A 22,002-nucleotide genomic window follows, 5' to 3' on the forward strand; every position below is an offset into this window, starting at 1 on the left:
AATGGTTTCTATTGTAATTACGATATTTTTTTTGTACTGATAATGATTAACCGCATAGCTATACGCAAGGTTTCATTTTTTTTTATTTAGAAAAAGCCACTCAATCTCTAAAATGGCATTTGCAACAATAATTCGAAGCTCAGCCATCCATAGAAAGAGAAACAGAGAAATAGAGAGAGAGCGAATAACATTACACCCCCCCCCCTCTAAAAAAAAAAAAAAAAAAAAAACTAGATTAAATATGATATATAAAAATTATTTCTTCGATTTCAAATATCATACCCGCCCGGCATACCAACCGCAGATACTTCCATGCTCTCACGGTTGGCACGCCTGCGCCCTCGATTGGAGACAGTCAGCTGGGCATGACAACGCTGCCAGGCTTGTTGTGTCTAATTTCTGTCACTCCCTTGTCACGCCTGGCTGACACCCGCGCCGCGATTGTCACGAGTACTTTCATTAAGAACTCTTCGAAGCTTGAAATAAAGACGAATTTCATTTTCGTTTTTTGAAAGTAACAGTTTCATTTGAGGTGTTGAAGTGTTTTCGTTTTGTTGCGTTTGTGTCTTTGTTTTTTGTTTGTTTGTGTCTGGTTTATGTTTGTGTCTTTGTTTTTTGTTTGTTTGTGTCTGTTTTATGTTTGTGTCTTTGTTTTTTGTTGGTTTGTGTCTGGTTTATGTTTGTCTTTGCTTTTTGTTGGTTTGTGTCTGTTTTTTGTTTGTATCTTTGTTTTTTGTTTGTTTGTGTATTTGGTTGTTACGGTGTGAAAGGAAAACAGATTTGATGGGAAGATAAAGATTTAAATGATAAAGAAATCGCTTATAGACATGTGAAATTAAATGAAATACATATTTTCTTCTAGAATGAGAGAAAATAGATAATAAACAAAATTAAACAAAATAAAAGATATTGCCGATGAAAGTGAATAAAACTAATTACTTAGAGTAAAGATTAAAAAATCAAACTTCACTAAAACAAACCACTAAAATAAAGTGAAATATAATAAAAAGGAATGAAACAAAATACCAATACAAATGACAAAAAGACAAAACAAAAGATAGAAAACAAAATTTAAGTCCAACTTTCTTTTCGTAAAGAGAGAAAGTGTCAACAGATTTTACTCTGAGAATTACAATAAGAGTAACACGATAGTCTCTCATTAGACACAATAGCTTTAGAATTAGTGAATGATGGTGTGTATAGTGTCTGTCTTCCAGTCCTTATAAAGAGGTTACGGCCACCACCTGCTTCTTTTTTCTCTTTTTGTCTTTTATTTTCTTGTCTTTCTCTTTTCTTATTTTCTTTTTCTTTTCTTCTATTTTATTGTTTTCCTCCTTTTTTCTTTTTTTTCTTTTATTTTCTTTTATTTTTTTTTTCATTTATTTTTATTTTTTTCATTTACGTAGGCATTGTCTTTTCGGGTGGATGATCGTCGGCACATTTTCGTTCGTTGTGAAGTTTGTGATAGATAGGTAGATAGATAGATAGATAGATAGACGTGGCTTATGATCTTTGTCTCACTCTCTCACTCTCTCACTCTCTCTCTCTCTCTCTCTCTCTCTCTCTCTCTCTCTCTCTCTCTCTCTCTCTCTCTCTCTCTCTCTCTCTCTCTCTCTCTCTCTCTCTCTCTCTCTCTCTCTCTGGATTCAGAAATGCTTTCATAAGTTATCGGGTTTAAGTTTTTGTCAAGCATTAGTTTTCCAGAACTGACTTAAAGATTAAATTTGATTTGAAGAAAGTAATTCATGGTTACATACACAGTATACACTCGAATAGGCACATGAACTAAACCAAAATGGTACAAACAGCGTTTCCTTAAGCACATAGCCTACTGATACAGCGTGATAAACATATAGATTATCATATGAATAAAAACTAGAGATGAACATTAATATTTCGATATATGAATTTTAAAAGAGAGAGACCGATAGAGAAGACAAGGGGAGAGTGAGAGGGAGAGAAAGAAAGAAGAGGAGAGTGAGACAGGAGACAGCATGATAATCAAATTAATTAACATATGGATAAAACCTAGAGGGAAACATTTACGTTTCGATATATGAATTTTAAAGGAGAGAGACAGAAAGAAAGAAGAGAGAGAGAGAATAGAGAGAAGGGGAGGGAAAGAGGAGAGATGGAGAAAGAAGAAAACGGAAGAGAAAAAGCGAGAGGAGAGAGAGAGAAAGAGATAGGAGAGAATGGAGATGAAGAGAGAAGAAAAGAGAGGAGAGAGAGAGATTTCAACGCCCCGCAAGTAACGCGCCCAAAAGCTGTAATATAAACCGGAAGTACACTCACAGGAAGTAACTCTCAACAGTTAAATCAACCGCCCGGTGTCTGTGATTAAGCTGTGTAATTAGCAGGCGCTGTTGACGTTGCGTAAACCGAAGGCAAGAGGCATAAACAGCATTCTATTATGTGTACGCAGAATGTCATAGTTACCGCTGGCCAGTTAAGCGAACACTCGTTTTCTTTGTCGTTTCCTTGTTTACGTCCGTTGACCCGAAACCTGTCTGGGAATTTTCTATTTTTTTCGTGATTATTCGCTCAGACAAGTAAGTCAATTAGATATCTTTGTATTTGGCGATAATATAGATAAATTAGGATGTAGGATTAATGGTTTTAATTCATGATATTTTTGCCGTTATCATTCGCTTAAACAGACCAACATATCACATGCCTTAGATATGTTATATGAACTGTTGATGAAAAATAATATCCTATGATTAAGCAATTTATTTATCTGGTTCCTCTCGCCCCGGAATTAACACATAACCATAACTTGCATCACTTCCTCTTTTAACAAGCATATTCATCATGTTTGTTCCGTCTGTGTTCTTCGTCTTGTTCTACTGCACTCCTTTCACTCGTGTTCATCAGCCTTCCCTTCCTCCCTTCTTCCGTTTCCGCGTGGCTTCCCTCCCCCCTCTCCCCTCCTCTTTTCATCATCTCCAAATTCACTTATCAACAAGCTTTCAAATCTATTAAACAAAAGCAGAGCGGCGTGCGGTTTGAATAAATATTTGAATCGGGTTTGTTATGCTGTATAAAGGATGGTTAAGGGTTTTTGGATGGACATCGTTATTAGGACAAATATGAGGATATATATATATATATATATATATATATATATATATATATATATATATATATACATACATATTAGAGAGAGAGAGAGAGAGATACTTATGGAGAGGGAGACAGACAGACAGAAGAAAATAGATTTACCATTAGAGAGTATGAAGAACAAATAAGACAACACAAGAAAAGAAAACGAACGAATACAAGAGGAACAAAACAGAAAAGAAAAAAAGGAAACAGAGAGAAACAAGATAAAAATATCCCTTCACAGTTACCAGAACACAGCCCCCCGGCATTTTTTACCCGCCAAAAATGTCTCTGCGTCGTTGTTCTGGCAACAGTTGATGCCACACGCTTTGGATCAGAAAATTAGGTTGAAATTCCGCCTTCCATTGTGCTTTTCGTGTGCGTTAAGGTGTCAAGACAAGTCATGCATTATTTGGGCCTTTAAATACGATTCTGTTTAACGAGAAGGCGGTCTGATTACTTAAAAGGCGCGAGAATGAATTTTAAGGGAAAAAAAAAATGTAGGTTAGAATCATAAAAAGGACAAGAATGTATTTCCTTTTTTAATGGTGTTAAGAATAATTCTGCCATAAAAGGGGCATTATAAGGTTCGTTAATTATATGATATCAGACAATGGGAACAACCACCATACCAGGCAATACCAGGTACCCGTAAACCACTGGACAGACACGGGACACACCTGGTTACCCGTCGCCATAGTTCACTGAGTCGAACAACCTCCATTAAATTCTCTTTTTTTCTTTGGAATTAAAAGTATCTCAGGATTTTTCTCTGGCCTTCCTCTGTCTCCTTTCTTCCTTTCCTTTTTTCCCCTTCCTTCTCGCTCTCTTTCCTTCGTTTGTCCTTGCTTTCCTCCCTCCTCTCTCTTTTCTTTCTATTCTTCCTACTTGGCGTGTGTGTGTGTTTGTGTGTAAAATGAATATAGATAAATATATGTGTGTGCATATCTATCTGTATATATATATATATATATATATATATATATATATATATATATATATACATATATATATATATATGTATATATATATATATATGTATGTATGTATGTATTTTCTTGTTTATAAGGTATGACAAGAAACATTGTTAATAACATGATTCACCTATTATGATAAGCATTGCCACAATCATCATTCATATTGTCACATCCTCGTAACACACAACTTTCCCGGGTGTTGGGAAAGGCTGCCCTATGATCATTCTCGCCCTCATAGCCATCACCAACATCAGACTTCGCCTCATTATCATCATAACCTGTTATTATCATAGCCGTTATCTCTCCTACTAATTTAATGTCCCTTATCCCTCATAACCCTTATCATTTCCCTCTAATTTGATACCTTCTTATACCTTACCATAACCTGTTATTATCATAACCCTTTTATCTCCCTCCTTATCTAATCCCCCTTATCTCTTATCATAACCCTATTCTTTTTATCCCAATTTAACGTCCCTTATCTCACCCCCCTTATTATCGTCATTTAACCCTATCATAACACTTATGTCTTCTCTTTTATTTAATCCCCCTTATCATAAACCTTATCCCTCCCCCCTTAATTATCGTCCCTTATATCTACACCCTTAATTAATGCCCCTTATCTCATCCCTCTTATTTAACGTCCCTTACCCCCCCCCTCTTATTTAATGCCCCCTTTTCCCTTCCCCATTATTTAGCGTCCCTTGTCTCTCCCCCTTATCCCTTCCCCATTATTTAGCGTCCCTCGTCTCTCCCCCTTATCCCTTCCCCATTATTTAGCGTCCCTTGTCTCTCCCCGTTATCCCTTCCCCATTATTTAGCGTCCCTTGTCTCTCCCCCTTTATCTAATGCCCCTTATTCCTTTTCTTCGTGGCAGGTCTCCGTGCAGGTCACCGTGTACGTGGAGGATGTGAATGACCACGCCCCCGTCTTCGCTATCAAGAACATCACGGTCACGGTGGATGAACTCACGCCCGTGGGTGAGTCTGGGGGAGGTGGGAGGGGGGGGGGAGTGAGAGGGTGAAGAGGGAGAGGGAGAGGGAGAAAGGGGAGGTGAGAGGGGGAGGGAGAGGGTGAGGGTGAGAAAGGAGTAGGCTGAATAGATATATCGGGAAAAAAAATATTATTATTGTTAGTAATAGTAGTAATAGTAGTAGTAGTAGTATGACTGCCACTACTAATGATCAGGTAATGGTAATATGATTATATCATTTTCGTTGTTGAAGTTATTATTATTATTATAATTATTATTATTATCATCACTAATATCATCATTTATTAATATTTGTATTATAAATACTCCTATCATTTATTAATATTTTATTATTATTGCTCCTATCATTTATTAATATTTTATTATTATTACTCCTATCATTTATTAATATTTTATTATAATTACTCCTATCATTTATAAATATTTTTATTATTATTACTCCTATTATTAACATCATCATCATCCCTACAAATGTACTGCTGCTCCTAATACTCATGATATCAAATCCAATATCACCACAATCACCATCATCACTCTACCCCTCCTTATCCTCATCCCCCCTCTTTTCCCCCAGGCCTAACCATCCTCCCAGAGATCCGAGTGGCCGACGGCGACAAGGCCAACACAGCCAACTCGGAGGTCACCCTCGAACTGCGCGAGGGCGACCCCGAGGGACACTTCACCATGGCGGACCGGAAGAGGGGCACCATCACCCTGGCCAAGCCTCTGGACTACGACGCCGGGCCTGACACCTTCCTGCTGGGGGTGGTGGCGAAGGTGAGTTGGAGGGGGAGGATTGGGGGGAGAGGTGGGGAGGGGAGTGGGTAGGAGAGGAGGGAGGGGGGGTGGGTGGGAGAGGAGGGAAGAGGGGTGGGTGGAAGAGGAGGGGGAGTAGGGTGGTGAGTGGGAGAGGGAAAAGAGGGAAGGAAAAGGAGTGGGGAAGGGGAGTTAAGAGAGGGGAAGAGTGGGGTGGAGGAGGGGTAGGAGAGGGAGAGAAGAAGAAGAGGAGAGGGGTAAGGGGAGATGAGAGTGAGTGAGAATGGGGTGGTGAGGGGATAAGGGGAGGGAAAGGAGTGGGTGGGGTGAAGAAGGTGAGTGGGAGGAGGGTGGAAAGGGAAAGGAATGAGGAGAGGGCTAGATAAGGAGGTGAGGCGTGGGAGGGGAAAGGGAATAGCGAAGGTGAGTGATAGGAGGCCGCAAAGAGGAAAAGGCGGGGAGAAAAACGAGGGTTGGAAGGGGGTGGTGAGGGGAAAGGATGAGAGGAAGAGGTGGGGAAGGGGTTGGGTGAAGCGATGAGGGAAGAGAGGGAGAAGGGGAGAGGGGAGATTGGGGTTTTGAGGGGTCACGTGAGATAAAGATAACAGGAAAAAACATAAGACCAAAAAAATCATAATGATAATTTAAAAAAATTAAAAAAATATATAAAATAGATCAATAAAGATACTAATAGAAGCCACCACCTAACATTTCCTCCCTCCCTCCAGGACATGGGCACCCCGTCCCTGAGCTCGACGACCACGGTGACGGTGGTGGTGGTGGACGCCGACGACCTGCCTCCGGTGTTCAGCCACGAGCGCTACTTCGCCAAGGTGTCCGAGCATCCGGGACACGACACGGTGAGAAGGGCGGCGCTTGCTGTAGATGTAGATGAGTTTACATACTAAGTGTAGTGATGGTAGTTGAAAAAATGGGGATGGAAGAGTGGTGATGAGAAGAGATGGAAATGCTATGCAGAGTTTATTGCATACAATATGTTTGGTTTTGTCATTTAGATAAATAGATGGATAAATGAATATGATATATATATGTGTGTGTGTGTGTTTCACGGTACATTTTACTCTGTAGTATGGATATATAAGTCAAGATATCAGATATTCCCCCTACAAAAAAATAATGATGAAAATTAAAAAAATAAGTAAATAGATAAATATGTATGATAATAAAAGGTCCCCCATTTCTAACCCCCACTCTCCCTTTTGACCCCCAGGGCGTCCCCATCCGAGAGGAGGTGACCTTGACCCCCGGCCCCCTCCTAGCTCTCGACGGCGACGTGGGGCAGAACGCTAGCCTCCGCTATACGCTCGTCCGTTCCCCGGCCTCGGAGTACTTCACCCTCGACCCCCTCAGTGCCCAGCTGTTCCTCACGAAGCACCTCGACCGGGAAGCGCTGGCCGACAGTACGCTCGTCCTCCACGTTCGAGCGGAGCAGGTAGGGCCTGGAGGGTGAGGTTCTTAAGTTGAGAGGGTTTTAGGTTTGAAGGTTGATCTCATTTTTAGTGGCGTTTGATGATGTGGAGTTTAGATTTTTTGGGCAGTTTGTTTATTGTTTAGCTATCTTTTGTTGTTTTTCATTATTAATATCAGTTTTGTTTTTGTTTTTTGTTTTTCACGTAATTACTTGCACTAACTTGAAATGTCAGTGTCATATTCACTCTTTCATTTTCTCTCCCCCCCAACCAACCAACCACCTAAACCCACCTACCCACCATTTAACCCACCCAAACCCACCATTTAACCCACCCAAACCCACCATTTAACCCACCGTCCAACCCACCAGGAGGACAACCCCCGTCGCGTCGGCTCCAGCGTGATCGAGGTCTTCGTGGAGGACGTCAACGACAACCTGCCCGAGTTCAGCCACAGCGTCTACGCCATTTCCATCGTGGAGAATTTGCCGTCGGGATTCAGCGTCGTCCAGGTGTCGGCCACGGATCGGGACGAGGTGAGGGGCCGGACTTTGAAATTTGTGTTTTTCTCTTTCTCCCTTTGTCTTTATCTTTCACTTTCACCTTCACTTTCTCTCTCTCTCTCTCTCTCTCTCTCTCTCTCTCTCTCTCTCTCTCTCTCTCTCTCTCTCTCTCTCTCTCTCTCTCTCTCTCTCTCTCTCTCTCTCTTTCTTTCTCTTTCTCTCTCTCTTTCTCTCTTTTCTTTCTTTCTTTCTTTTTCTTTCTCCTTCGCTATCTCTCTCTCGCTCTCGATTCTTGAAGGTATTTGCATTTTAAAATCTAAAGAGATAATTCAGTCGTAACGAATCTGGTGTGGAAATTTATTGTGATTTTATATTCTTCCAAGCTTTCGAGTAAAAGCAAAACATTTACGACTTTTCCAGGGGGTAAACGGCGCCTTCAACTACCACGTGGTGGGCGGACAAGGAGCCTTAACCGTCAACCCTCTGTCAGGCTGGTTGACGGTGGACAACCACAACATCCTAGACCGTGAGGAGTCCCCCGTCATCACCCTGTACGTGTGTGCCAACCAGATCGCGCCCGTCGTCCAGGCACCGCCGGGCGTCAGGCAGACGTCCCTCTTCCGCAACAGGACTTCTGGAGGCGCCGACGACAGTCCGAGAGGAGGCCCGGTTGACGGCAAGGAGGAGGAGGAGGAAAGGATCCCCGGAGCCCCCGTGACGGAAGAACCTTCCACGACGTCCCAGGAGAGGTCGCGAGAGTCACCGACGCGAGTCACGGTTCCGCTTCTGAGGCGGAGGACGCGACCCACACCGTCTACGCGAGCTGGGGAACGAATCAGGAACAGTCCTTCGGCAGAGTCCCGGGTGCCGTCGGCCGTCGTCTCGCGTCAAAGAAGGGCCGACGCCCAAGGGAAGGGAAAGGCAGCAGGCGAAAGAAACTCGAGGGAGCTATCTAGAAGGGAATCACGAGTGTTAGCAGATGCCAAAAGGAACAGAGGACCTTCAGAAGACAATGAAGACGATTTTGACGTAACAACAACACCCGAGACGACAACGACAACAGCAACGACAACAACGACGACGACGCCAGGACCAAGATCTAGGCTACAGCGCGTGAAGAGCAACCTCTCGAAACGACGCCTCCTCTCTCCCAGACGCCTGAGGAGAAGAATCGAGGAGAACCGAAGGAGCTCCTCGAGACGACGAAGTTCTCGCTCCGCACGATCAGGACCCGAAGCCAGAGACTCGCCTGACACTCCTGACTTCAATTCCGACTCGGAATCCTGTGCCAAGATTGAGCTGAAACTCCTCGATGCTAATGACAACAACCCAGAGTTCCTCCCGAGTAACCAGTACCAGTTTACCATAAGTGAAGAGGCACGAGAGGGCACCGTCGTAGGTTCGGTAAGGGAGAGATGCACAAATAATTATATTGTTGGGAGATATATTAGATAATGTATTATATAATTCGCATTGAGTATTCAGAAAAAAACAATTAAAACCCCTCAATCACACCATAACTGATCACAACCCCCCCTTCTCCCCCACAAAACAGGTACAAGCCGAGGACCGCGACGAAGGCGGAAACGGCCGCGTCACCTACTCCATCCAGTCCCCAGGCAACAGCACGAGACGCGACCGCACCAAGGCCTTCTCCATCGACGAGGACAAGGGCACCATCCGCCTGGTCACCAAGATGCTACCTGGCGAGGTCACGCTCTTCGTGGAGGCGTCTGATCGGCCGTCCAACCCTTCGGAGACGAGGACCTCTCTCGCTGTCGTTACTGTTTAGTAAGTGCCTCGACGTCGGATGTTACGGGGTTTATTAGCATATTGGTTTATGTTTTGTTCGTAGTGTTTTCGTATTATGGTATTATTGATATGTAGGTTCTCGTTTGACCTGGGAGCGTTTTCATATAATTGCCTTATTGATATTTGGTTATATTTCGTTTTCAGAGTGTTTTTATATCTGAAGTATCCAATTAGCAATATATAAATCCAATGGCAATTACATTAAAGATACACGCACGTAACTAAACCCATTACTCCATGACTGTCTTAGCATTAATTTACTACAATTTCTCCTCCTCTTCCTTCTCCTTCTTCTGTCCAGCGTCCAGGCAACCCAGATGTGGGAGCCGAGGTTCGTTGGCGCCCCCTACGAGCTGTGGGTGGGGAGTGACGCCACCGTGGGCACCAGTGTGGGCCAAGTTCGCGTCGTGGACATGGAGGGCTCGGAACTCATGTTTGATATGTTCCATTCCTACCAAGATGGAGGTGAGGTTAATGGCAGGTGATTTTGCAGGATTGGGGTGTTTTTTCTGTGTCCTTTGTTTTATTTTTATAGGTGTTTGATTGTAAGATAGTGATTTTTTTCCTGCTGTCTCCTTTGTTTTGTGTTTTATGTTTTTTGCAAGTGTTCAAAAAGGAGGTGATATTTCTATTGTCTTCTGTGATCCGTAAATATCCATGGATATCCCAAGATAGGAAATAATGCTACCTATGAAGAATGGAAAAAAACGCTATACCATGTTGATATTATGGTAGAAAACCCACAATGCACTTACTGAAGAAAGTGAGACAACAGTTTCTGAGTCGTCCTCGATGGATTCGAACTCCCCTCTTCTTCCTCCTTGACTCCCTTCTTCCCCCTTCTTAATTTCCTTCCTCCTTCTCTTCTTCCTCCTACTCCTCCTCCTCTTCCTCCTTTACTTCCCTCCTCCTCCTCCTCCTCTTCCTTCTCTTCCTCCTTAACTCCCCTCCTCCTCCATTACTTTTCTTCTCCTCTTCCTCCTCATCATCATCATCAACTCCCATCCTCTTCCTCCTCCTTCTCTGCTTCCTCCTTAACTCACCACCACCTCCTCCTCCTCCTCCTCCTCCTCCTCCTCTACTTCCTCCTTAACTCACCTCCTCTATCTCCACCTCCACCTCCCTAACACCTCTCCTCCTCCTCCCCTCAGTTCCCTTCGCCATCGAGGAGAGCTCAGGCATCGTCTCGGTCGTGGCTCCCGTCCAGCAGTTCTCGAGGACCAACTACGAGTTTGAGGCGGTGGTGACGGACGGGCGGACCTCCCTCGTCACCAACGTCACCATCCACGTCGCCCCCAACAGGAGACCCTCCACCAGGCGCAGCACTGTCGTCAACTTCTCCGTGCAGGTGAGGGGCTTGGGACGGGGGTTGTGTTTTGTTTTTGTTTTTATTTATTTTTTTTTTTTTGGGGGGGGGTTGTTTGTATGTTAGTTTTTTTTTCTTAGTTCTTTTGTTTTGATTTTGTTTATATATTAACCTTTTGTTTACGTTTTTGCGTTAGTTTTTTGTTTTGATTTAGTTTTTTTTTTGGGGGGGGGGAAGTGTAAAATATCGAAGGAAAGGATAGGAAAATACATAAATTAACATAAAACGTAGACCTTTCCTCCATCCAAAACTCTCATTGCAGGAGAACGTGGCAGGAGGACTCGTGGGCGACTTGGTGACCGCCCTGAGGGACGTCGGGGCTAGGATCGCCTCGGACCCGCAGTTCGAGTTGGTGAGTTTGATTTTTTTTTTTTCCCTGAAATGATCTATAGGCGGAGATGGGTGTAGATAGATAGAGGGAGGGGGAGGGTGAGGGTGAGGGAGTGGTTGAGGGTGAGAGGGAGAGGGAGAAGGAGAGGAAGAATGAGGGTGAGGGAGAGAGAGAGAGAGGGAAACAGAGACAGTAGTATGAATGATTTTTTTTCTGGAAATTAAAAAAAAGAAAAATACAAGCACACCCGAAGAATATTCACCCTCCCATCCTCCGCTCTCGAACCTACTTCCCAACATCGACGCATTTTATCTTTTATCTTCAGGTGAGTCCAGAAGCCAGGAAGTACTTCGCCCTCGGCCTGGACGCCTCCCTGTACACCGTCGCGCCCTTGGACTACGAGGCTTCCCCCAACCACACGCTGGTCATCGTCAGCGGGAGAACCTCGGATATCTATTATGTAAACGTGCAGGTGAGGGTTATTGGTTTACGCTTGTGTGCTGTGCTGGCGCAGCGGTAAGATGCTGGTCTAGCAATCTTGCGGACCTACGTTCAATCCCACGCCCGGCCAGTGAGTGGTAACCCCGGCCACTCCTTGCACACAGGGGGAGATTTGGGCAAAATGAAACAGACAGTATGTCACAGCAGAGAATATCCATTGTAACAAATGGGATTAAAACTAAAATCTTGAGATAGATTTGGGTCTTTTCCTTATTTTTTATTACGATCTACCCTCAGTGTTATTTGTTATCTTGTTATTCTTCTTTTTTTATTATCCGATTTTCTTGTTCTTTTTTGTGTGTGATATATCTCCGGAGAAAAAACGGGGAGACAATGGAGTTTATTAAGGATCTTTATGGAAAATAATGGTGGAAGCTAAATATATGTCTGTTTTCGATATGATTTCAGATGAAATGAAAGATAAGTGAATATTGTTTTTAGTTTTTTCTATTTATTTACGGTTTCCTGACTTCCAGGTTGAGGATCTGAACGACAACCCGCCCCAGCTGAATGCGGTGGCGTACGAGGGCACCATCAGGGAAAACGCTTTGCCGGGCACTACCATAAGAGTTCTTCCTGCGATACAGGTGAGTTTGGAGTGATTAGTATAACTCTATTGGATTTATTTTTGGTGTTATTTACGGTAGGATGTATGCTAACCAGAAATGAATGTTTGTGATTGGAAACTCTATGGCCCAAGGGAAAATTTTACCGTGTATGATTGTAGCGCGCCCCTCCCGCAGGTGAGCGACAAGGATCAGTACCCCGGCGCCACCTACTTCCTCCAGCTGTTCGGCGACGCGGCTCACCTGTTCGACATCGACTCCTCGAGCGGCCAGGTGACCTTCGTCGGCGACGACCTGGACCGCGAGAGGGTCGACTCGTACGTGCTGCGCGTGGAGGCGCGCGACGACGGCAACCTCACGTCGACGGCCAACCTCACCATCAACATCGAGGACGTGAACGACAACCCGCCGCGATTTGTGCAGCGCGAGCCGCTCTTCTCGGCGCGGGAGGACGACCTGGACGAGAACTCCTCGAGGAAGCTCCCCGACACGTCCAACCTCGAGTACCTGGCGGACCTCGAGCGCTCCCTCGTCAAGATCCCCGAGTCGCTGCCCATCGGGAGCCGCGTGACGGAGGTTACGGCCACAGACGACGACGAGAAGCTGTACGCCGACGTCCGCTACAAGATCGACGCGCAGACCTCCTTCAGCTTCGCCGGCGGGGCGAACACGACGCCCATTCTGGAGGAGGCGTCGACCTTTTCCATCGAGAGCAAGACTGGCGTGGTCGTGGTGGCGGGACCCCTGGAGCCCGACCACTTCTACCTCCTGAATATTTCAGCGACGGACGGCGGCGGCCTGGCGTCGCACACGACCGTCTCCGTCGCGGTGTTCGACGTGAACGACCACACGCCGCGGTTCGAGCGCCCCGTCTACAACTTCGAGGTGGTGGAGGGCGAGTACCTGGTGGGGGAGGTGGGCAAGGTGGTGGCTTTCGACCAGGATTTCGGTAACAACGCCAAAGTACACTACCAGATCATCTTCTACAAAAACTCGAGCGAGGATCAGGTGTTCCCCTTCAGGATCGTGGAGACCTCGGGCACCATCCTGGCCACGGGCACCGTTGACCGCGAGGAGCGCGAGGTGTATGAGTTTTCCGTCGTGGCCACGGACATGGGCACGCCGCAGCTGTCCTCGTCCGTCCTCGTTCACATCGAAATCATGGACGTCAACGACCACCGGCCGGTCTTCTACGACTACAAGGACGCGATTTACTCCGGGGAGGCCAGCAACGACGGCCAGCTGGACTCAAGCAATGCCACCTTCACGCCGGTGTACACGGCCGCCCTCTCGGAGCACGCCCCTCGCGGCACCGTCGTGGCCAGGGTGTTCGCGAACGACTCCGACTCCGGCACTTCGGGGAACGGCCTTATCCTGTACAAGCTGGAGGGCGGCGAGGACAAGTTCTCCATCGACTCGAACAACGGCAGCGTGTACACCGTGGGCGCGCTGGACTACGAGCGCGCCCCGACCCACAACCTGACGGTGGTGGCGCAGGACCTGGGCACCCCGCCGCTCTCCGCCTCCGCCCTGCTGGTCGTCACGGTCGTCGACGAGGAGGAGGAGCTCACCACAAGACTCTTCGACCGGGAGGAGTACGAGGTGAGGCAGTCATTTCTTTCTCTCTTTTTGTTTACAAAGTCTGTGTGGCCACAGCGAGTAGAGGTGCTTACATCATTCAGACCGTCGAGAGGTAGATATGACCTTAATCATTATATTTAGTTAAGACAGCGTTTGTATCAACCACTTGATTATAGTAAACCCATTTTACTACTAAACACTTCATAGAACTTTATCAACTCGACCCTCTTTCCACCAGGTTCGCGTGATGGAGAACAACGACACCCCTCTGCGGCTTCTGGATCTGAACGTGAGCGAGGCGTTCTCCGGGCAGCAGCTGCACTACCAGCTGGTCGACCCGGGTATGTCGGGCACTGTGGCGGTCGACTCGTACTCGGGCGAAGTGTACCTCATCGCCAGCCTCGATCGGGAGACCAGGAGTAGATTTAGGTTCAAGGTAAGGAGGCCCGTTATTTCCTACCCTGGTGTTTTTATCTTTTATTGTGTATGTTGCAGTACAAGTTGAATTTACAGTGTAGCCATCAGTGTTCACGCTGCTTCTCGAAATTTTGGGGTGAATGAAGTTTGACGTAATTATTTATAGTATTGGCCGACACAAATTACATTTACGTGAGATTTATTCCATGCGTTGATACTCTTATGCCATGTACAACAGTTCCTATTTATATATATATATATTCCTGCAGCCAGTCTCTCCGTAAACGTATATCATTGTTCGCGTTTATTAAAGAAAACTAATCCTCCACACAAAGGTACGAGCAACCCAGCCGGAACGAGGCCGCGCCCTGGAGTACCTGAACGAGCAGTCACAAAACACGAGACGCTTCGACGAAACGACAGATGATCTGACTTCCCCCGCTACAGCTGACACCGAAGTCCCCGTCGTCGTTGCCTTGGAGACACTCCCTCACGACGACGAAGGTGAGATAAGCGTCCCTGCCGAGGTGGTCTCCTTGGGGACTTACAGGAGGCCCGTGAGGAGGCAGAGGACGGCGCCGCCCTTGGGGGAGCCTACCGTCGGGCCACAGCCTTTGCTTGCACAGGGTGAGTGCATGGAAGAGGTGCCTGGTGTTGGATGGTGATACTCCTGGTGTAGTATTCCAATAGAGAAGGAAATACTTGAACATACTCACTCACCCACCCACCCACTCACTCACTAACTCTCACACTCACATTCGCGCTCACATATACATTTTGGAAGACAGCCAGTTAAACAGATAGAGAATCAGACAGACAAAATTATTGTCACATTTTAACACCCTTTCCCTTCTCTCCCCAGCGAGCCTATTGGTGGGCGGTGGGCGCGACCTGGACCTAGGAATGGACGAGGTGTGGGTAGCGGTGGAGGTGGAGGACCAGAACGACAACAGCCCCAGCATCCTTCCCCAGGGGCGGCCCGTCGTGGCGGCTGTCCCTGCCACGGCTGCGTACGGCCATTTCGTCACTAGGATCATGGTAATTGATATGTGTGTGTGTGTCCCGTCGTTATCTATATGTGATTCTATGCGGTCACCGGTGCCTATTGTATTAAAATAACGCCTATTCTCAAACGAAAAACGATATATTCTTTAAGACCTGAAATAGCTCATTATCCCACATTACCACGACTCCCTCAAACCAATGCGATTCCCACAGGCTAGCGACCCAGACCAGGGCATCAACGGAGAATTGCGCTACGAGATCCTACCCGGCGAAGGGGCACAAGACGCCAGCGCCAGGTTCGCCGTCGACCCCGTGTCAGGCCAGGTCAGTTACAGACGAGTGATTGCGTGCTATTTTGGATTTGATTTTGTCTATGCCAAACGATATAGTGTTTTTTTATGATGAAATGGAGGGTTTATTGTGTTTTTTATTGGTGCATACGTATTCCAGGGATATAATGCACTCATATTAAAATTGATGAAGTACTCACTTACACCTATCTATCCCATTATTCCAAACGATATAGTATACCATAAAGGAAGGTAATATCGCATATAATCCCCTACTTATCTTAAATCTAATTGCAGGTGGTAGTAATTGGTGCCTTAGAGGACGAATCGGGCAAGATGTTTGGCTTCGACGTCCGTGTGAGCGATCAGGGCGGAGCTCCTTCTGCCCGCTCGGCCATCGCAAACGTTTTCGTGAGTGGATTTCGATCTGGGGTTTTGTTCAGGCGATGCGGGCTATTTCTATGTCCATTTGATTTTGTTGTTGTTACTGTTCAGGCCATTCCTTAGATTAATTTAGAATTGTTCAGTCGAGTTTACTATTAAAGTGACAGGAATCGATGCATACTTAGACATCCCAAAAAGAATCCATATTTTGGTACTCTTTATACTTAATCAGTCGGACATTACAGCCATATTTGTTACATAATATTCCTCCAAATATTACAACCTTTCTTCCATCTTTTTACATCCAGGTGCACGTTTTGGGCGCAGGAGGTCACCTGGTGTTGGAGGTGGCAGCTAAACCCCGAGAAGTTGAACCCCATCTCTACCACATCCAAGGGTAAGTGTCCTGTCCACTCCGCCATCGTGGTGCTGAGATCACGATATTTTTGGTACTTAAATTACAAAATTATCAAAGATTGCAATCACAACATTCTTAGACTTACATCACAACATTTTTAAGACTTCCTAGAATTCAGAACTGAGTACAATCTAAAACTCCCGTGACTTGGGCGACAAAATTGCAGGGTTAAGAATTTGTTTGTACCCTTTTCAATGTTTCCTTTTCTTTCTTTCTTTCTTTCTTTCTTGACCAATATTTATTATGAACACTCGATCTCCACAGGATGTTAACCAACGTGTCTGGGTTGGATGTTCGCGTGCAGAGAATAGCGCCCCATGTGGACGGTGACGCGGCCCTCACTACGGCGTTAGTATAGTGTTTTGGTTATTTGATAGTAGAGAGAGAGAGAGAGAGAGAGAGGGAATGAATGAATGAATGAGAGTGAGATATGTCCATGTGTTTGTGTTGTTATCTGTGTCTGTATCTGTTCTTGCTTGTACGAAACAAAACATATTCATATAAATAACCTCTCCCCCACAGGACAGACATGTACGTTTATGCCGTTGACCCGACCACCCAGTCCGTGGTCGACGCCAGCCACCTCCGCCAAGCCCTAAGGGGGAGGAAGAGTGAGCTGAAGTCCCTCCTTCCCGGTGGCGTCCACTTCAGGGGCATGAGGGTGCCTCTTCCCTCTCGCCAGGGACATGTGTTACAGGTGAGGAGATCAGGATTTTGCATATATACATTGTGATTGATAAGTGTATGTACATATATGTATTGTGAATGATTAGTGTATATACATATACATTGTAGTTTTTTAGAGTATATATATATTCATTGTTATTGTTTAGCGTATATACGTATATACTTTGTGATTGTAGTTTCTAGTCTTTTTTAATTCTTAAATTATCGACTGAGATCTTAAAATGTGAATTTCTTTTTGTATATGAACGGGAAATAGAATTATAATGTCATGTTTTACAATATGTCTCGTTTCGAGGTTCAGCATTTGAGGAATATTGTATGTTTTTTTTTCTTTTTAGACTGCGGAATTGGCGATATTGATTGGCGCCGTGGTGGTGTTCCTGGTGACAGTCACGACTATTGTGTGTCTCTGTTACAAGCAAAGAAAGAGGTAAATAAAAGATATTTGCAACCCCGTATCGAATGGGACGTTGTTTATGTTTGCTGACGTACTGGAAATAATATATTCTTTCCCACATGTTTAGTTAAAATCTTAGCCTAAGTAGGTCTACACTAAATTCGGACACATACACTACGCATCTTACAAACATCCTTCTAAACCGTACACTTCAAATCGTAATTCCTTTCCTCCAGCCGCCGCAAGCCCATGCCGATGCCGCCCATGATGACCGCGGCAGGGATACCTGTGATGCCCCTGGCCTACCCCGGCCCCTTCGCCGCCCCTTACACCCACATGAGCGACCACAGCAGCTCGGAATCCACAGAGGCCCAAGAGTTACCCCACGACCATCCACACTATCCTCATGACCTCGTTCACTATCCGCCTGACCCGGCTAGCTACCCGGTTGACCCTGCCGTCACTACCCACTTCCCTCAGGACCCCAACCACTACCCACGCCCGCCGCCCAGACGTCGCTCTTGCGCCCACAGCTTCCAGGCAGATCGAGAGGTGAGGGCAGGTGGAGTGGGTTTAGTATTCAGTTTGACATTTTTGTTGTTCTTTTATCTTGATTTATTTCCTGCGAATGTCTGTTGTTGGTCACTGCAATGATTTTAAATATTAGTTGATTAATTATGTAGGAATAGAGAAATGAAAGAGGGTGTTGTACTAAATTGTTGTGATATGTGATAATTAGATACATTTAAGCTATATAGTATGGCATGGTTCTGAATAGAATTGCAAATATTGGCCTAAGGAGTAAATATTGGACATGAACAATAGTATAATTGTCCAACCGTGTTTTCCAGCTCTTGCACCCTTGTAGCAGCGGCGAGAGAGTGTCATCCCACACCGACGAGGACGAAGGTAGCGGCCCAGTGTGTCTCCGCCACGCCCCCTCACGGAAGCGCCGCCGAGGCACCCAGCAAGGAGCAGACGGCAGAGGCAGCGGGCCGAGCCACAAGAGCAGGAGCTCCTCGAGGGCAGGTCGAAGAGCGCTGGGGGAAGAGCCCTCGAGTTCGGACTTTGATGAGAGGGACCACGCGCCTCCCTTGGTCACCATCCCCAGGCCTCAACCGTGCTGCATGGAGGACAGGTAATGTTAGTCTTTGCCCTTTTTCTGGGACAATGTGCATGAGGTGGCGAAAACGGATTATTTCCTCATATGTCCATCATTTGTGAAATATCAAAGATTCCTTTCACCTCTATTGTATACTCCCATGGCCTCTAAAACTATAGATATCATTCAGTATACATTTAATCAATAAGCTTTCCTTGCACCTAACAGACAGAGAAACCCAAACAACCCACGAACATTACCGACCGTCGACTGCACGCTCGAGAACCCCGGCAGAGCCCACTCCCCCGACAGCCTGGAACGCCCCTCGCACTGCCGGACCGCCGCCCACACCCACACCATCCCCCGCACGCACCTCAAGAGGGAGAGGGGCTCAGATCACGCGGGGGGGAGGAACGGACGCTCTGATCTCCACCCGAGTGATGTTACGGAGCTCTGATAATCTCCAAGGCTGGGGTCTGTGGTGGAGGTCTTTTTAGCAGCATGGAAAATGTTTTGTGATTGGGTGATGTTTAGATTTTGGAGAGATTTTGTTTTCGCCGTAGTTCTGAAACATCTCTGAAACCAAATTTCTAGATGAAAGTATGGATTTTTATTAATTGGTGTTATTAATATATACTGTATATATGTGGTAGATGAACATTATGATAAGGCAAATTGCTCAGATTGAAATTGGACGTTTCCGTTTTCAGTAAATAAAAAATGGACAAAGTACTGAAGTAAAGAAAAATGTTCACTTAATGACTATAAACCCATTCAGTGACAGGTTTTTCTGATGTATATATATATTTTTTACTTCCACTGTAATATCTTCATCCCAGTGAGACCATCTGAAGATCCAATAGATTGTAGACATTTTCTTGTCAGTTTAGCTATGACACATAAAAAGTTGTTTAAAGTGATTACCTAATATCACAAACATTATGATACAACGTTATGAATTTTATGATGTTTTAAAAGCCCCCTGTATTTGTAAATACATTACTACTTTATATAATTAGAAGTATTGTTCATTTGATAAAATATTTCATGATTCAGTAGTCAACAAAGTTTATACAACATTAAAAGTGAATGTGAAGCTATATAGATAAGTTGATATTATTATTTAAAACTCATTTTTACATCTGGTTCACAAATAAAGTCTATATTATAATTTCTGAATAATAGTCATGAACAAGAATGATACTGTCACCATTCAACTGCAAGTCAAACACTGATGTAATGTCATCACAACACAAATCGATTTTCTCACATTTTTTAAAGCTGTTCCAAGAAAGCTATTTTCTTTTTCTGAAATAACAGCTTATTGAGAATTAGGGATGGTGATCATAATTTATTTGAACCATACTTTATTTTTCTCATTTATAATTGGATGGTGGTGTTTTACTCAAGCTTTCTTCCTTAATACTTGGCCAAATATTTGTATATTGTAGATAGTAGGTATGTTTGATACAATGGAGAGGAGATATGGAATAGCTTTGGTGATACAAATGAGGCTATCAGTTTGATGCTATGAGGGTTTTTTCAGGTGGACCCAAAAAATAATACTTTATATTCTGGAATGATTTCCTGTCTTCTTGATTAAATGAAAGAGAACTCAGTAGGTCACAAATTAGCTACGAATATATTCTTGTAAGAAACTATTTTGATACAAGTGAGTTGTCTTTTGTAAAAGTATTTGTATAATTTTCTTAAGAATCTAATCTGTGGTTTAGTCTAACTGCATACTGGGACATTACAGGTTATCATGGTAAATATTATGCTTTATAGATATTTTAAAATGCCAAGTGTGCCATGAACTATGTAGAGGCATAGATGAATCACACATGAATAACATGCATACTTGGATCTATAGTGTTCCATGGCAGTGTATGTAATGTTTGTGCTTGATTGAGTGCTTGCATCTTGGGTTATGGGTCAGCTGGGATTATTATGTTTTTGATCACCTTTTGAATACGTAATTATAGAGGTGAAAATTTGCTCTAATGCACTTAAGTGAATTGTGTGTATGTGTTATACATATATAAATATGTATGGCTGTGTTTTGCCTGCGTACTCAAGGCCTCTCCTTAAAAGATGGATATACCATTGTTATAATGTACAGTATTTTGTAGTTAGAGCTCAGAAATGTTTAAACAGGCAACTGAAGATATATATATATATGTATGTTAAGTTCCACAAGTTGATGGTATAAAACAAATGCTTTGTTTGAATCATCTTTTGGTACTCTTGTTGGTGAACTTGTGGTATATAAATACTACTGTCAAACTGTAGTATTATTGTACTATGTTCATTATGTTTCATAGGGAGTAACACATACAACTAATGTGACCAAAGAATATTCATTATATTACTATTATTTTTTATAAGATTCTGCAGAGCAATGAGTCTTCTGTAAAGTCTTTATATTCTTCTTCAACACTATTATTGTAGTGCAGTAGAAAATTTTGCTGGCAGTAATAATGTGTTGGTATATCAGTCTCACTATTTAATATTTCATATAGGAAGGAGTGAGAATAAGTAAAAAGATATATAGTTGCCATGCTTTGATTTGTAACTTCATGTGAATGTCATGGAATTTTGATGAAGATATAAATCGAAATGTGTCAATAGCTTGTCTTTGTGAACTCATTCTCACATACCTTTTCATTTATCACATTTACCATTTAATATTGTTTTTTTTCTGTCTCTTTCCTTCATTTTTTCTTTTTCATTTTCATTTGAAGTTTTTGTATATTGGAATATAACATGTTCTATACATTGCCTGTATTTGTATATCTCAGACAAAGAATAAAACAACGAGGATATTGTGGAGTTTGGCAGTCAGCCTTCCCTTGTTAAACATGTACTAAGGATAGTTTTGTAAGCTCACATACAACGATTTTGTACCTGTACATACTTTTAATATAAATATTTGAATATGATTGAGTTTCATTTGAAAATGTCCTCATTCCTGCAAGCATAAACTATTTCCTGTATTATTCCATAGAAGAATACACAGGCTTACTAATGGCAAGAAATTCAAGCAGTTATTGTTTTGGCTTGTCTTCCTATCATGCATTTATATCACTATAATGTACCAAGTTCTCAATATTGTTAATAGTGACATGGCAACACTTTTCACCATCACTGTATCCATATTCACAAATAACTAAATTAACCAACAGTACTTCAGCCATCATTTTACAATTTCATGACTAAAATCTAATATACTACACATATATAAAGAAACATATTGTATTGTTTTGTTTTTTCTTTTCTTTTCTATTCGTTTTGTTTTAATTCAGTTAAGCCTCTAAGATAAATATGCTACATCTTTAACATTTCTCTTATGAATAAACTATAAGAATTAAAAAGAAAGA

The 22,002-nt window shown here is 43.8% G+C and overlaps 1 protein-coding gene across 2 annotated transcripts in view; it reads left to right on the top strand.

The window, feature by feature from the left end:
• The window catches only part of Cad89D (cadherin 89D), a 23,215-nt gene extending 1,656 nt beyond the window's left edge, over nucleotides 1-21,559 (top strand). Inside the window, exons 2-26 of one of the 2 annotated variants that reach the window (XM_070114289.1) lie at nucleotides 4,960-5,062; nucleotides 5,651-5,853; nucleotides 6,561-6,692; nucleotides 7,064-7,285; nucleotides 7,634-7,798; nucleotides 8,186-9,169; nucleotides 9,321-9,556; nucleotides 9,879-10,042; nucleotides 10,729-10,925; nucleotides 11,206-11,295; nucleotides 11,600-11,746; nucleotides 12,252-12,362; nucleotides 12,519-13,943; nucleotides 14,161-14,358; nucleotides 14,675-14,966; nucleotides 15,202-15,377; nucleotides 15,558-15,668; nucleotides 15,932-16,045; nucleotides 16,327-16,415; nucleotides 16,701-16,784; nucleotides 16,959-17,133; nucleotides 17,462-17,553; nucleotides 17,757-18,072; nucleotides 18,372-18,658; nucleotides 18,851-21,559. In XM_070114289.1, coding sequence (XP_069970390.1) covers nucleotides 4,960-5,062; nucleotides 5,651-5,853; nucleotides 6,561-6,692; nucleotides 7,064-7,285; nucleotides 7,634-7,798; nucleotides 8,186-9,169; nucleotides 9,321-9,556; nucleotides 9,879-10,042; nucleotides 10,729-10,925; nucleotides 11,206-11,295; nucleotides 11,600-11,746; nucleotides 12,252-12,362; nucleotides 12,519-13,943; nucleotides 14,161-14,358; nucleotides 14,675-14,966; nucleotides 15,202-15,377; nucleotides 15,558-15,668; nucleotides 15,932-16,045; nucleotides 16,327-16,415; nucleotides 16,701-16,784; nucleotides 16,959-17,133; nucleotides 17,462-17,553; nucleotides 17,757-18,072; nucleotides 18,372-18,658; nucleotides 18,851-19,079 — 6,342 coding nt within the window. In that variant the 3' untranslated portion in view covers nucleotides 19,080-21,559. The remainder of the gene's footprint in view (nucleotides 1-4,959; nucleotides 5,063-5,650; nucleotides 5,854-6,560; nucleotides 6,693-7,063; nucleotides 7,286-7,633; nucleotides 7,799-8,185; nucleotides 9,170-9,320; nucleotides 9,557-9,878; nucleotides 10,043-10,728; nucleotides 10,926-11,205; nucleotides 11,296-11,599; nucleotides 11,747-12,251; nucleotides 12,363-12,518; nucleotides 13,944-14,160; nucleotides 14,359-14,674; nucleotides 14,967-15,201; nucleotides 15,378-15,557; nucleotides 15,669-15,931; nucleotides 16,046-16,326; nucleotides 16,416-16,700; nucleotides 16,785-16,958; nucleotides 17,134-17,461; nucleotides 17,554-17,756; nucleotides 18,073-18,371; nucleotides 18,659-18,850) is intronic. The other variant, XM_070114290.1, reaches the window with a different exon arrangement.
• The last annotated feature ends 443 nt before the right edge of the window (nucleotides 21,560-22,002 follow it).

Source organism: Penaeus vannamei, chromosome 35 (genome assembly GCF_042767895.1).
Source record: "Penaeus vannamei isolate JL-2024 chromosome 35, ASM4276789v1, whole genome shotgun sequence".
Lineage (NCBI taxonomy): Eukaryota > Metazoa > Arthropoda > Malacostraca > Decapoda > Penaeidae > Penaeus > Penaeus vannamei.